We start from the raw sequence: 13,184 nt of genomic DNA, 5'->3' as shown, positions 1-13,184 counted from the left end.
AAATAATATTAGTAAATGACCGCCAAGTACAGAGGCTCTGAGCCTGATGTTAATAATGGAGGTTAGAAAGTGTGAGATGCTGCACAAACCCACCCCAGGGTGTGAAAACCAGATCATACGATGTAGGTCTTTCCTTGGTCCAATAAGAAAACGGGGTAGGAAATGGTTGTAGTGACCACATCTCGCTGTGTGCCCAGGATCATTTGGTCCCTTGCCCCAGTGTCACTTCCCAGATCATCAGCCATGCCATCCCACACTGGGAAGACAGCTAACCACTCAGCTACTGGCAGGAAGCCACAGACATTCAGAAAAGAAAGAGATCAGCTTCGTGGAAAGGGCGTTGGGGGCTGGTAAGGAGAATGGAGGAGGGAAAGAGGAAAAGGGAATTCTTTGCATGTGTGAAAATGGGGAATCATGAAGAAACCCACCCAAGCAGGAGGAAGATGCAAACCAGAGAAAGAAGAAAATCAGGTCAGATGATTTGAATGTCAGTGCAGTATGGAACCTCGACCTTGACAGATGCCAAACCAGGCTCTTGGAGAGAGGTGGGGCCTGGGGCTGCTTGGTTGGTAGCAATACTCAGGCTGGGGTAACACTCTGATTCCTCACTTATGTCCTAAGTCGAGTTCTCTGCAGCAGTGCCCGAGACAAGGCATTTACTGGGGGAGGACCCTGGGAGCCAGGGAGTGGGGGAAGCTGGAGAGAGCAAGGCAGGAAATGCAAAACAAGGTCTCTGTTGAAACCTGGCTTCAATCTGATCCCAAAGGAGCCTCGGACCATGGGTTGCACCTAGAATTGGTGCCTAGTGTAACTAGGGGGTGGGCCCTGGGTGTCTATTCCCAAGACAACACAGGGGAGAGATGAGGCAAAGGTGAAGGGACTCTGGTTGGCAATCGCCCAGAGAAGGAGGCAGCTGTGAGTTGTTGAAAGCCAACAGCTCTAACTGTGAGAGGATGGGTCCAGCTCCCAGCAAAGGGTATGTGGCCAGAACATCAAGTGCACCCTCTAGATCTGGGCAAGCACAAGTCCCGGTAGTGGGGTGGGTTAGGAGTTTAGAAAACAGCAGTTGAACAACCATGGACTCCTTATGAGTCTAGAAAAAGCTTTAAACCTCCAACAGGTTAGAGAAGCAGAAAGATCTGGGGGACTGCCAGCTAATCATACCGCCCCTCTCTGGACTTCCGCTTCCTCTTCCACAAACCAAAAGGAGGCCATACCATGTCATCTTGAAATTCCCTTCCAGCTCTGCGAGTCTCTGATTCTATATCATGGCATGCCCTGACAGATGTGAGCTGTCACAGCAAAGCAAGTTCAGAAGGCAGGCAGAAATCAGGAGGACACGGTGATCAATAGCAATTTAAAGTGCCTAGTTCAACTTCAGGCAGGTAGCTAAAACGCAGGGTTCCAGGGTCCAGCCGGTGAGAGTCAGCAGGCAGGGAAATGCGTATGAGAAAACATCACCAGGAAGACGCTGGACTCTTCCTAGGCTCGGGAACTGCAAGGGTTTGCACTGAGCAAGAATTCATTGGACCAAGGTCTGGGCGGAAGGCATGGGAAAGAGTAGATGAGCGAGTGTAACTGCAGGAAAGCATGTGAAGAGGCAGCCATGCCAGTGGTAATCAGTGGTTTGGAGAGAAAGGGACAGGGAGTCGGATGTTATATTCTCTGTCCTGGCGCTGGGGGCCCCAGGAGGGCTGGGGGCTGAGAGAAGTTCGATCTCGGGAAAGATGGGTTCAAACTTGTCCCCGGTGATGGAGATAGCACAAGGCTGGGCATCAGTTGTCAAGAGTCTTCACGACCTCAAAGACCACTGAGAATAACAGCGTGGTGACAGATGAACAGAACCTTCAGCTCTCTTCCCTCCCAATTACACTGACAGATTTGCAGCCGTGTGAACTGTGGTGTCTGCCTCTCGCCCGGGCAAGGGTGGAAGGTGGTAGAGGGTCGGGCAGGTCTGCTCCCAGCTCAACAATAGATGTTAAGACCCCTGCCCTGGTCATCCATCACATTCACTTTCATTCGCAAAGTCCTCAGGCGCTGGCCTCACTGCGTCCTCTGCTTTTCTCCCCAGGGTTGGACAACATCCACAGGATCACGTCCCAGGGCCGCTACGAGCTGCATGTGGACATGAGGGACGGCCAGGAGGCGGTCTTTGCCTCCTACAACAAGTTCTTGGTGGAGGACAGCAGAAGTCTCTACAAACTCCGCATAGGCAGCTACAACGGCACTGCGGGTACCTTGGGGACCCTGAGGGTGGGGTGTGGGCAGCAGCAGGACCACCACACTCTGGGCTTGAGCTGCAAGGAAAAGTGGCCGCACCCAGGGAGCCAGCTCTGTGCTAGCCAGTCCGGGAGGCCAGATTCAGGAGGCCAGATTCGGGAGGCACTGACTTTGACCCCGTCTGTCACCCCCCACCCAGGGGATCAGAAGTTAATTCCTACCATGGGGGTTTTCTAGTCTGAAAAGTGTGCAGTTGTAAAAAAGAGAGAGAGAGAAAATAAAGGCAGTGAAACTACTTTTAAAGGAAAAAGGAGGGGGGTTACAATGTGAGAACAAAGGTTTGTGTTTCTTATCTGGATTCGCCAATAAAAAAACAGATTCCGTGCCATCGAGTGTATTCTGATGCACCGTGACCCTGCTGGCATAGCGGATCACAAGTCAGATCCTGAGTGGATTCATAAAGTTTAGTAGTTCAAAACTACCAGCCACTCCCAGGGAGAAACGCGAGGCTCTGTGCTCCCGTGAGGACTGACAGTCTCAGAACCCCCCAGGGGCAGCTCTGCTGTCTCACAGGGTCGCCAGGAGTCCCGTCACCATAGGGACTCTTAATCCAGAAGGAGCGCTGTCATCTTTCGTCTGGGAAGAAGTTTCCCATGAAACATGAAACATCCGGAACCCATCTTAGAATTCATGGGAAAATAGGACAGGTTCTCCCATTCACTCAGAGGTCCTCCCCGCCCTCAGACACCACACCCCCGTCACGGAGCAGACAGGGCCCCTATTGATCACCTTCCTTTGTGTTCTTCCATCGAACTACCTTCGTGGCCATGTTTTCTGGATAGATGCTCTGACATTTGCACTAAACAGAAGCACCATCACTATAAGCTCGTTTGCATTCGTAACAAGGCATCTGGTCTGCTCCCTAGGTATTTGCCAATCTGTTTCCTGACTCTGTTATACTCTGTTTCAGAGAATCTGTTGTGTCAGATAGTCGACTCTTTGATTCGCGGAACGCTTAGTCCTTTTGTGCACTCCAGTTTGAGGGCTACACGCAGGTGTAGCGTTTCAGCTAAGTTGAACGGCCAGGGCTTTGTCCTTCCAGGGACTGTGTCTGTTCGATTATGTCTCTTCTCAGCCAGGTACCTTTGCCCCAAAGAGAAGACACATTTTCCTTTGTGATCGTGCATCTTAGAGATCATTTCCGATGGCAATCAGATCACCCCATCGTGTCCCAACAAAAGATCTAATTTGCCTTTGTTTAGGCATAAAATCGCTGTGGCAATGCCGCGTATTGAACAAGATGTCAGGCTAAATCACTTTAAAAATAACCCGACTCGATCCACTCCCCAGGTTAGAATTGCCTTGCTGAAAAACCATCCCCCCTGACTTCTGCCCCCTGCCAGCCTTCCCAGGCCCTGCATCCCCCCTCCCGCCCTCCTCCTCCCTCACTGGGATGGACCCTCTGCTTGTTTCTGTAGGACTGCAGTCTCACTGCGGCCTCCCATGGAGGCCAGACCTGGTGGAGGGGTTCAGAGGAGGAACCTACCAATCCTTGTAAATTAATCAAAGCCAGATCCCTCACCTCAAATATTCTACATGCTTCCTCAAAAACTGAAAACTGGAGTTGTTTACATTGCCCCCCATCTCCAGGCAGCCTCGCAGTATGCTCGCTCTTTCTAGATCTAGCAGTTTCTAGGGAGGAATCGTCCGTGAGCTCTGCTTCTGACTTCTAACATTGCTCCATTCCCCTGGCCCTTATTCTGAGTTGTTCATTTGTACAAGCTCTGCCCCTGGGAGGTAGACGGAGCTCTGATGGTGCAGTAGGTCAGGCATTGGACTGCTAAACTCAAGGTCAGTGGTTCAAACCCACTAGCCGACCCATGGAAGAAAGACGAGGCTGTCTGTTCCTGGTCTATCTACTGAGCAGTTCTAGTCTGTCCTACAAAGTCACTGGGGGGGAGAATTGACTTGGAGGCCGAGAGCTCGGTCTTGAGTTTAAGACCCATGCGACAACACACCCCTAAACGTGAAAAAAAGCCCTCAAGTATAGTCCTTTCTGCTCCCTGTTTCTCAACGCTATACAAGTCGGAGTGTCCAACCAGGATTCTAATTGGAATGGAAAATTCCAAATCAAACCATCCCTAGGAGGTTGCTATCTTCCAGATTTCCCTGCACAAGTGAGGGAAGCTCCCAAACAAAATGCATAAGGTGCAGCCTCTGCCGAACCAAACAGCTAAGTCGACAAAGGAGCAATTAGGACACAGTGCATCACATGATAAATGGGACCTGCTCCCAGGCTAGCAGGCTGTTAAGAGCGATGTCTGTGAGTGGGAGGAGACCATCGAGGGGCTTCATGAAGCAGCAGCCTTTCACAGGAAAGGTAGACCTCCCGGGGAAGGCGAGGCTATGATGGGAATCATGGGGCAGGGGTCACAGTGAAGCAAAGGTCACCCATGCAGGGCCTGACCCAGCAGGACAGGGCACAGTTGAAAAGGGACAGAGAGACTGGCAGAGAAGAGTGGACACAGGTGCTACAGGAGGACCTTAAAACTGAGGAAGCAGAGCTGCGTGTGCCCAGCACTCAGTCTGGTCAGGAGAGGCATAGGTGGGGGAGGTGGGCACACTATGGGCTCCGTGAGGTCTGGGGAAGACCGGGGTGACAGCCATAAAAAGGAGTAAATAGATCTGATGGAGATTAGAGAGATCCGCCGGAGGTCCCGGCTTCGTCAGGATTGGAGGGAATGGGATGATTCATTACTGTGATCGCAGCAAGAGATGTCAGAGAGAAAAGCCCTGGTTCCCATGTTGGGTGTATGGGGAGAGTAATGCGGTAGGAGTCCAATTTGTGGAAGTGGTGAAGGTCAAGGCCATGCGCATGTGGCAGGAAACATCCAAGTTGGAGCTGGAGAGAGAGACTCCAGAGGAGTGATGAGCTCAAATTTCTGCCCCAGATCACAAAGGGTCAGAAGAGGGTGGGAAGATAGGAAGACAAAGGGCCGGCATGGGTGCTAACAGATAGAGGCACTAGACAGTAGGATAAACTTGTCTTGAATTTTAAGATAAAACATGAGTATGACCGAAGGTGGCAGACGGTTGGTGCTAAGGAAAAAAAACAAAACAAACGCATGGCCGTTGAGTCGATGATGCTTCATAGCGACCCTACAGGACAGGGCAGAACTGACCCTGTGAGTTTCTGAGGCTGTAACCCTTTATGGGGTAGAAATGCCCATCCTTCTCTCCAGGAGCAGCTGGTGGTTTCGAACTGCTAACCTTGCTAACAGCTTAATGTGTAACCACGCTGCTATTGGGGCTCCCAAAAAGAAAAAAAAAAGGAGGGGGGTGCGGAATAAAAAAAGAAACCTTTTCAGCTTTCCCGAGATCTGGAAAAGAGGGAGGAAAATGGGTAGCAGGCGATAGGAGTTACTCTTCATAGGTTTCCAGACTTATGTGACCTACCGCCCCCATTGCAGGGAAAATAAAATTACTCAGCACCCCCTGGCAAATAAAAGCTTCTGCATGATAGCCCATCATCCAAGATACAGGGCAGGAATCTGCATTTGCAGCCCTAGATCATTCAAGCTTCCCTCCAGCGGGTTGACGCCTGCGCAAGTCAAGAGGGTTGACTCCTGAGCAAGTCAAACTTCTCCGTAAACTACAGGTCAGCCGTCTGAGAGTGAGGCTGCAGGAGGCGCTGAGTAACCACCATGAGGGCAGAAACACAGCTAGGGATCTGGCCCCTACCTGAAAGCTACCAGCCAACCATCAAAGATCACGCTCCACAGCATAAGCCCTCTTCACAACCTCCCCAGCCACACATCTCACCAAAAGGTTAAACAACAACCACAATTCACTGCCATCGAGTCATTGCTGACTCCGTGACCCCAGTGGGTTTCTGAGTCTGTAACTGTTTACGTGAGTAGAACACCTAGTCTTTCTTCTACGGGCTGCTAGTGGCTCCAAACTGCTGCCTGAGCAGATCACAGCCCAACGCCTAACCATTACATCCACAGGGCTCCTTAAAGGTCAATCACTATAAATTAATTACAATCTGTGCCCTCACCTCAAAGATTCAATTCATAAGCACACCCTCCACAACATCCTCAACAGGGAAGCATCCAGCCTCTGTTTGCTTCTAAGAATTGAAATCTCGCCATTTCTCGAAGCTGTCTATGAGTGAACAGCTCTGTTTTCAGTTACCTTCTCCTCAAATATTTAGTCAAAATATGTCCCCTTACAGTCTTCACCTACTGATCCTCATGGCTTCCCCACAGAGTACATTTTATGATTAAATATATGTATTTTTTTTACCAACTGTCTTAGGGAAGCAAAACCAGGAATGTTTATAGATGTGTTTATATTGAGAAAGTTGCACAATTATATGAGTAGGCAAGTCCAAGTCCAGACAGGTCCCAAGTCAGAGGCTAGGCTGGAGGTGCCTCCTAACTGGAGTTGCTGTGAGGGTTGATGAACCAAGGACATCAACAAGAGCACAGGATGGTGGCTGCAGAGGCAAGTGGATCCAAGATGAATCAGTCAAGCGTGTGGCTGCTGAGGTGAAGGAATTCACAGTTGGCAGATCAGCTGTCAGGCTGCTGGCTCAAGTCCAAATATCTGGAGGTCAATGAGCCACCAGACCCAGTAAAAACCAAGCGAGCTTTTCTACAGTGTCCACTTATATTGGGAGCAGACCACATTCCAGAGGAAATTTCCTTTCGATTGATTGCATCAGGACTGTGATCTGACTAAGAGTATTACAACCTATCCTAATCTTCATATTGGCTGCTCGTAGCAAATCCCACCAGGGAGCTGATACATTGAGTTAGCGTCCCTCATGCAGGATGGATGTTCTGTGGCCTAGTGTCAGCCTGGAAGAAAGCAGAGGAGGTGGTGAGGCCAGGCTGGGTGGACATAGTTTGAGCCAAAGGACAGGAAGATAAAAGAAACAGGTTTGGGAGGGCAACCTGGAAGGAGTTGGCCTCAGCGGGCAGGGTGGTGTAAAAATTGAGTGGCCAGACGGACAAACTGGTAAAAATGGGAGGAGAGGTGTGTGGAAGGTTCCCCAAGGGAAGGCCAGGTGTGGGGGAGTCCATCAAATATCCAGAAAATCCCAAGAAAGGAGAGACAACTCGGACAGCTTTATGGATGTCGCTCTCTATTTTATGTTTTCCCCTCCAGGGGACTCCCTCAGCTATCACCAGGGACGCCCTTTCTCCACAGAGGACAGAGACAATGATGTTGCCGTTACCAACTGTGCCATGTCGTACAAGGGGGCCTGGTGGTATAAGAACTGCCACCGGACCAACCTCAACGGGAAATATGGGGAGTCCAGGCACAGCCAGGTAGGGTATTTGTGATGGTGGCCATGGGACCAATGGTCCCTTAGCTTTGTGTTTAAATGTGCAGGTGGGTCTTACATTTCCCATGTCAAAGGAAATACGGAGAGCCCTGCGAAAGGGCATGCGGACCCTGGGAGATGGGTGGGACGGGGTAAGTACCTCAGCTGGCCCAAAGAGGTAGAACTCATCCAGGACAGCCCTCAAGGGCCAGGTCAGTCTCTGCATTTCCCTATGTAGAAGCCTCCACGGAAAAGCCGGTCAACTCCCGGGATAGCCCCACAGGCTCAACTTCATCCTAAGAAGGAAGAGATCAGAAATAACAGTGTAAACTAGACTAGCTTTTCCTCTTAGAAACTCCACATCCCCAAGCCAGGCTGAGTGACAGAGCAACCAATTCATCCCAATTTGCCTGAGACTCGGCCAGTTTTTGCACCGAAAGCCCCAAGTCCCCAGATATCCCTTAGTACCAGGAAAACTGAGGTGACTGGTCTTCCTACAGGAAACCTCCCGAGTCTCCTCTCAGGAGTGAGCAAGCAGAGTGATTGTCTTCAAAATGTGCCCTAGCTGTTGAGACTTTGAACCCAACCATTAACTACTGGCACCTCCAACTCCTGAAAGCCAAGCATGTAAGGACAACGATAAAGAATGCACTAAGAAATAAATGAATAAATAAAAAAGAATGAGCTCCAGGTACAAGTGCATTTCAAGGATAAGGTGAAAGAAACCCCGCTCCCTTCACCACTTGGCATTGCTGGGAAATGTTTAAATTCACCTCTTGAGCTGCCTGCTCCCATCATGCCATTCTTGGTGAGCTGGGTTTTCCATCGAGGGGAAGACCCAAATGACATGCTTATCTTTCTCCCGCCCAGGGGATCAACTGGTACCATTGGAAAGGCCACGAGTTCTCTATCCCCTTTGTGGAAATGAAGATGCGGCCCTACAGTCACCACGTTACCGCGGGGAGGAGACGACGGTCCTTGCAGTCCTGAGGAGGGGGGAGGGGAGCCACCCCACCCAATCTTTTCTGTCATTTATTTGTATTTTATAATAGGAAACAAGGTGGGGGTATTATTAATGTGCTTTGCACCATATTACGAGTGCTTTGAAGGGAGCAGGGATGTAGCAGGGAAGTCGTAAACCGTAACCACTTAGCATTTCTGCTGTGCCCGAAGCCTGACCCTTGGTCTCCATTCTCCCTCCCATCCCACTGTCTTTAACCTTTTCCTTTCTCTGCCAAGAGGGAAAGTGAGACAGCGTCTTAAAAGCCCCATTCTAAGGCAAACCCTGGGAGTAAAAATTGTCCCCACGATGGGCCCTGGGCCTGCTTTGCTGGCCCCACTGCTGAGATCCCCCTTGCCTCCTAGGCCTGTGTGATCTGCTCCCTGTCTTCCAGGACAGGTTCGCCCACCAGCCCAGAAAGGAACCCTGAGGCCAGAGAGGGCTGTGGACCACTCACTCCCCTGCCCAGCAAGCACATGCGCCGTGTGCCTGCCTCCACAACCCAAACCTTGTGTAAGGGTCAGAGAATCTCATCTGCGGACCCTCTCGCTCTGACCAACTGATGTTCTCCGTTGCTTTCCCAAGAACAGTGGCCTTTTCTTCCAAGCCCTGTTTCATCCTGTGCCCACCCACCTCCCCACCTGAGCCCTCACAGCCCCACAAGCCCAGCCATTGTCCTGCCCTGGAGTTCCCAAGGCCCTGCCTCCCCCTGGCCCTGGCTTGTACAGTGGCCGCGTCACTGGGTCCGTCACTGCCCCTCCCTTGGGTGTAAAAAGCAGTCATTTTCATCGGAGATGGTGATATGGAACAATTGTTGTTTTCAGTCATTTTGGGTCAGGCATTGAGGGAAGGACAGAAGAAGAAACCAGGGCACCTGCCCTTGAGATTTGAGGTCCCATGGGGCGCACAGGTGGGACCCAGCTCATTTTCTCTCTTTCTGGTCCTGTTGGTCAGAGATTGTCTTCTGAATTGCAAACCTAGTGCTCACTTCTGTCTCCAGGCAGACTGCGGGTGGTTCAATTACAGTCAGACGAGGAAGCGATATGACCAGTCAGCTATTCCCCTGGCTGATAATCCCAGGGAAGAGATGGCATTTGGAGTTTGGGGTTTTTTCTGTTTTGTTTGTTTTCGTTTATCTTCTTTTTGGGTTTTTTGGTCTTATGAGAACCAGGAGTGACCCCTTTAATGAGGTGAGATCATGAGATGCCGTTCTCCATCTTCTTTTATTATTCTGCCTTTGAGAGGGACAATGAGAAGTGCCCGGGGAAATGACATCCAGAAATTCAGAGGGGACGGGGGAGGACAGCGGGCTGGCTCCCGTTTGATGAGCGGTGCAGCCTTCACTAGCACGATTGGATTTTTACACCCTGGAGAGCTGGAGGCTGGAGGAGCCATGACCTTTCAACTCTTCCCCCAAATCAAGTGTCACCGGCAGCCACCCTGCAGCATTTGCGGAAGTGCCCCCAGTTACCTTCGCTCTGCCTCTCCCCTCCCTCCAGGCCTCTGTTCTGTGGCCAGCAAGACCCACTTTCAACCTTCCCCAACCAGTGGCCGGAGGAGTCAGAGAGCGGGCAATTTTCTAATGGAAACGTGCAATCTGTCCAGGTTTTGAGGACCCCTTGGGTGGGTCATCACACCACTGACGCTGTGAGGAGGGAGGCAGCCTGCCATTTGCATTTGCGTGTGCACTCACGCCCCCGGGAGCAGCCTGCCTGGGCTCCCCCACTGCTGAGCGGTGAAATGGCTGCCTACATGCCCGGGGCTGAAGACTGCAGGTGGCGTTTCTAGTGCTCAGTCCACTGTGAGCTAGGGGGAGAAAGAAAGAGACATCTAACAAGAAGAAATGGAAACAGTTCTTTCAAGAAAACTGCCAATGATACAAGGCTCCTATAGAAGAAGGGAGCAGAAGGGAGCAGAAGGCTAGCGCATCAGCCCACCTCTGCCCGCTGACTGCATGTTTCACACCTGCTAGGTCCTGTCGCCTCTCCGGGCTTCAGTTTCCTCCCTTGGTGAAGGAAAGGTTAGACTACCACAATATCTAAGATCCCTTTCAGCCCTGACACTCCATAATACCAATGTGGGATCTATAATTCTTGGTAGACAGCACAACCATTAAGGAAGGGAAATTCACCAGGATCTATGCTCTGTTTTCCAAAGAAAGGACGGAACAAAGGCAGTCTCTGAAGACATAAGTAAGAGGCACACATGCAGACAAGCATATTCTCACGCACGAGAAACCATTGCAGAAAAGAGAATGCCAAGTAAGAGGCTGAACGCATTGGGTCTTTGAAAACAAAGCCAGCAGAGCCCACCCACCCCCTCCCCCAAGGGAACAGAACCACGAAAAGGTTAGGAGGCCTCAGGTGTTCAAGTCAGGTGAGAGCCCAGCAGCACCTGTGGGAAACAGCACCTGCTGTTTGATTGGACCCGTTCCCCTCTGGAACAGCTCGCTAAGGCAGAGCAGCAACGTTTCCTAAATGTCTTTGAAAGAATTTGGAAGCAACCAGCGAACGTCAAAGATCAATTCTTCCAACCCTCTGTAAAAGGATTTATAGATTTTTTTTTTCATTCAAATGAGCTTGGTGGATTGCATGTTGGGTTGCTAACTACAAGGTCAGCAGTTCGGCTCCACCAGCCCCCTCAAAGGAGAGATGAAGGTGTTTCCTCCTGCACAGATTCAAACTCTCAGAAACCCGGAAGGGCGGGTCTACTCTGTCCAACAAGGTCGCTCTGAGTCGCAATCAACTCAGTGGCAGTGGGTTTTATGAAGCAGACAGAAGACCAGGTGGTACAGTGGTTAAAGCAGCAGGCTGATAACTGGAAGGTTGGTGGTTTGAACCCACCAGCCACCTCTGGGGCTTCCGGGAAACAGTTCTCCTCTGTCCCATGAGGTCACTGTAAATCAGAATTGACTTCGTGACAACGCTTTTGTTGTATTTTTGTTTGATTTTTGGCTGGTTTGGTTTGTGTTAGAGTGATTTTCTCACTAGTAACCACCATTTTTAAGAGGATCTGCGCCCCCACTCTCTCCGCAAAGCCCAGGATCGGCTTGGATGAAGTCTTAACTTTGCTCATTGATTCCTGTCTATCCCGATTCCCCAATCAACGTAGACTTTCCCCAAGGTGCGTCTTGTAAGCACTTCTCACAAAACACCCACCCCTCAACGAGTCCACAGGAAAAGAAGTAGCCCTGCTCAGAAGTGGGTTTAACTGCAGACGCCATCCGGATATGCGCTCATGCAAAAAAACGAGCAAAACCATCAACGATTGCAGACTTACTACCTGGTCCCAAGCCCCAATTTCTCCTCTTTGCCTTTCCTCATCAAACAGAGAAAGATAATATTCCGGGATATTGAAGTCTCCATGTCCAGTGTTATCTGTAGAAGGTGAAGGGGGCAAGTGAGAAGGGGCAGGGCAGCTAGCTAGCCTTTAGACTAGATTGAAAGGTAAGAGAGACCTTGCCTAGTATGGCCTCCAGGTGGCGCTCACAATGCCCACCGGCTTCCAAAGTCCTGAGATCCCTCCAGGTTTCCAAGATCTCTTTTCTTTCTCTCACTACCACTGATTTCAAGTCATAGCAACCCGATAGGATAGGGAAGAACTGCCCCTTTGGGTTTCTGAGACTTTGAATCCTTAGGGAAGCAGACAGCATCATCTTGCTCCTGCAGGGTTTGAATCAATGACCTTGCGGTTAGCAACTCAATGGCTCAATGTGTAGCCTATTACTACAGCACTAGGGCTTCCAGGTTTCCAGGATAATTCCTACCAAATCAAGTCCCAGGAAAACCGGCTGTTTTTGCAGGAGACTGATCTGCTGGGGTGTTGTGTTTTGTTTCATAAAGGCGGGGGGTGGTTCGGGGCAGGGAAATTGTCCAGTAAATTTCCACAAAGACCCAAATGTCTTCTGTCAGTTGGCAGGGAGTCAATTCTGACTCCAGGGGACACCTGACACCGTGTGTGTGCAGCGTAGAGTGCTCCTTAAAGTTTGCAAACTGACCTTCCAGGCCGCTCTTCCCAAGTGCCTCTGGGTAGATTCAAACCACCAACCTTCTGTTAATTTCCCGGTGCTTAACCAGTTACACCACCATGACACCAAAGCCCCTCTAGTCCTCAGCTCCTGACCCCCACCCACTCCACTACTCACAAATCGGCGATGCCCCCCAGACACCTGCACACCCACTTTCTTTCCACCTGAGAACCCACTGACTCCAATGGACTGAAAACTCTACAGACAAACCTGAAGCACCCGTGTTGCCAATGAGTTCACTGCCAAGCCACACGGTCCTAACCACAGTTTTTATTTTCAAGCGTCTGTCCCAGAACAGGGCTGCAGAGGAAGGGATGGGAGGTCAAGGTGGAAGCTTCCCAAGGAGCGCTTTTGAAAGCAGCAATTGAGAACAGGACTCTGTGCTTCTCTCTGGAGACAAGTCAAGCCTGTGCACGCAGTGCGGGCCAAGCTGTGGGAGCTGAACAGATTAGCTAGCTGCCCGATCTGTGAATACTGTGGATGGATATGAAACCATTAAAAAAATTTATAAAATTTCCACCCAAATTTTCAGGAAAGGTGGAGCTATTTACCAAGGAAATACATTTATCTACATCTTGTTTCTTTATCACCAGATAAGAATT

At 50.5% G+C, this 13,184-nt stretch overlaps 1 protein-coding gene across 1 annotated transcript in view; it reads left to right on the top strand.

The window, feature by feature from the left end:
• TNR (tenascin R) overlaps positions 1–11,329 on the top strand; it is an 87,172-nt gene extending 75,843 nt beyond the window's left edge. Inside the window, exons 20-22 of the mRNA XM_004706817.2 lie at positions 2,072–2,233; positions 7,396–7,559; positions 8,426–11,329. Coding sequence (XP_004706874.1) covers positions 2,072–2,233; positions 7,396–7,559; positions 8,426–8,545 — 446 coding nt within the window. The 3' untranslated portion in view covers positions 8,546–11,329. The remainder of the gene's footprint in view (positions 1–2,071; positions 2,234–7,395; positions 7,560–8,425) is intronic.
• The last annotated feature ends 1,855 nt before the right edge of the window (positions 11,330–13,184 follow it).

Source organism: Echinops telfairi, unplaced genomic scaffold (assembly GCF_000313985.2).
Source record: "Echinops telfairi isolate 266 unplaced genomic scaffold, ASM31398v2 ScPeMD7_7424;HRSCAF=8462, whole genome shotgun sequence".
In the NCBI taxonomy this organism is placed as follows: domain Eukaryota; kingdom Metazoa; phylum Chordata; class Mammalia; order Afrosoricida; family Tenrecidae; genus Echinops; species Echinops telfairi.
Note: the sequence above shows the minus strand (reverse complement) of the source record. Positions and strands in the feature narration are given on the sequence as shown.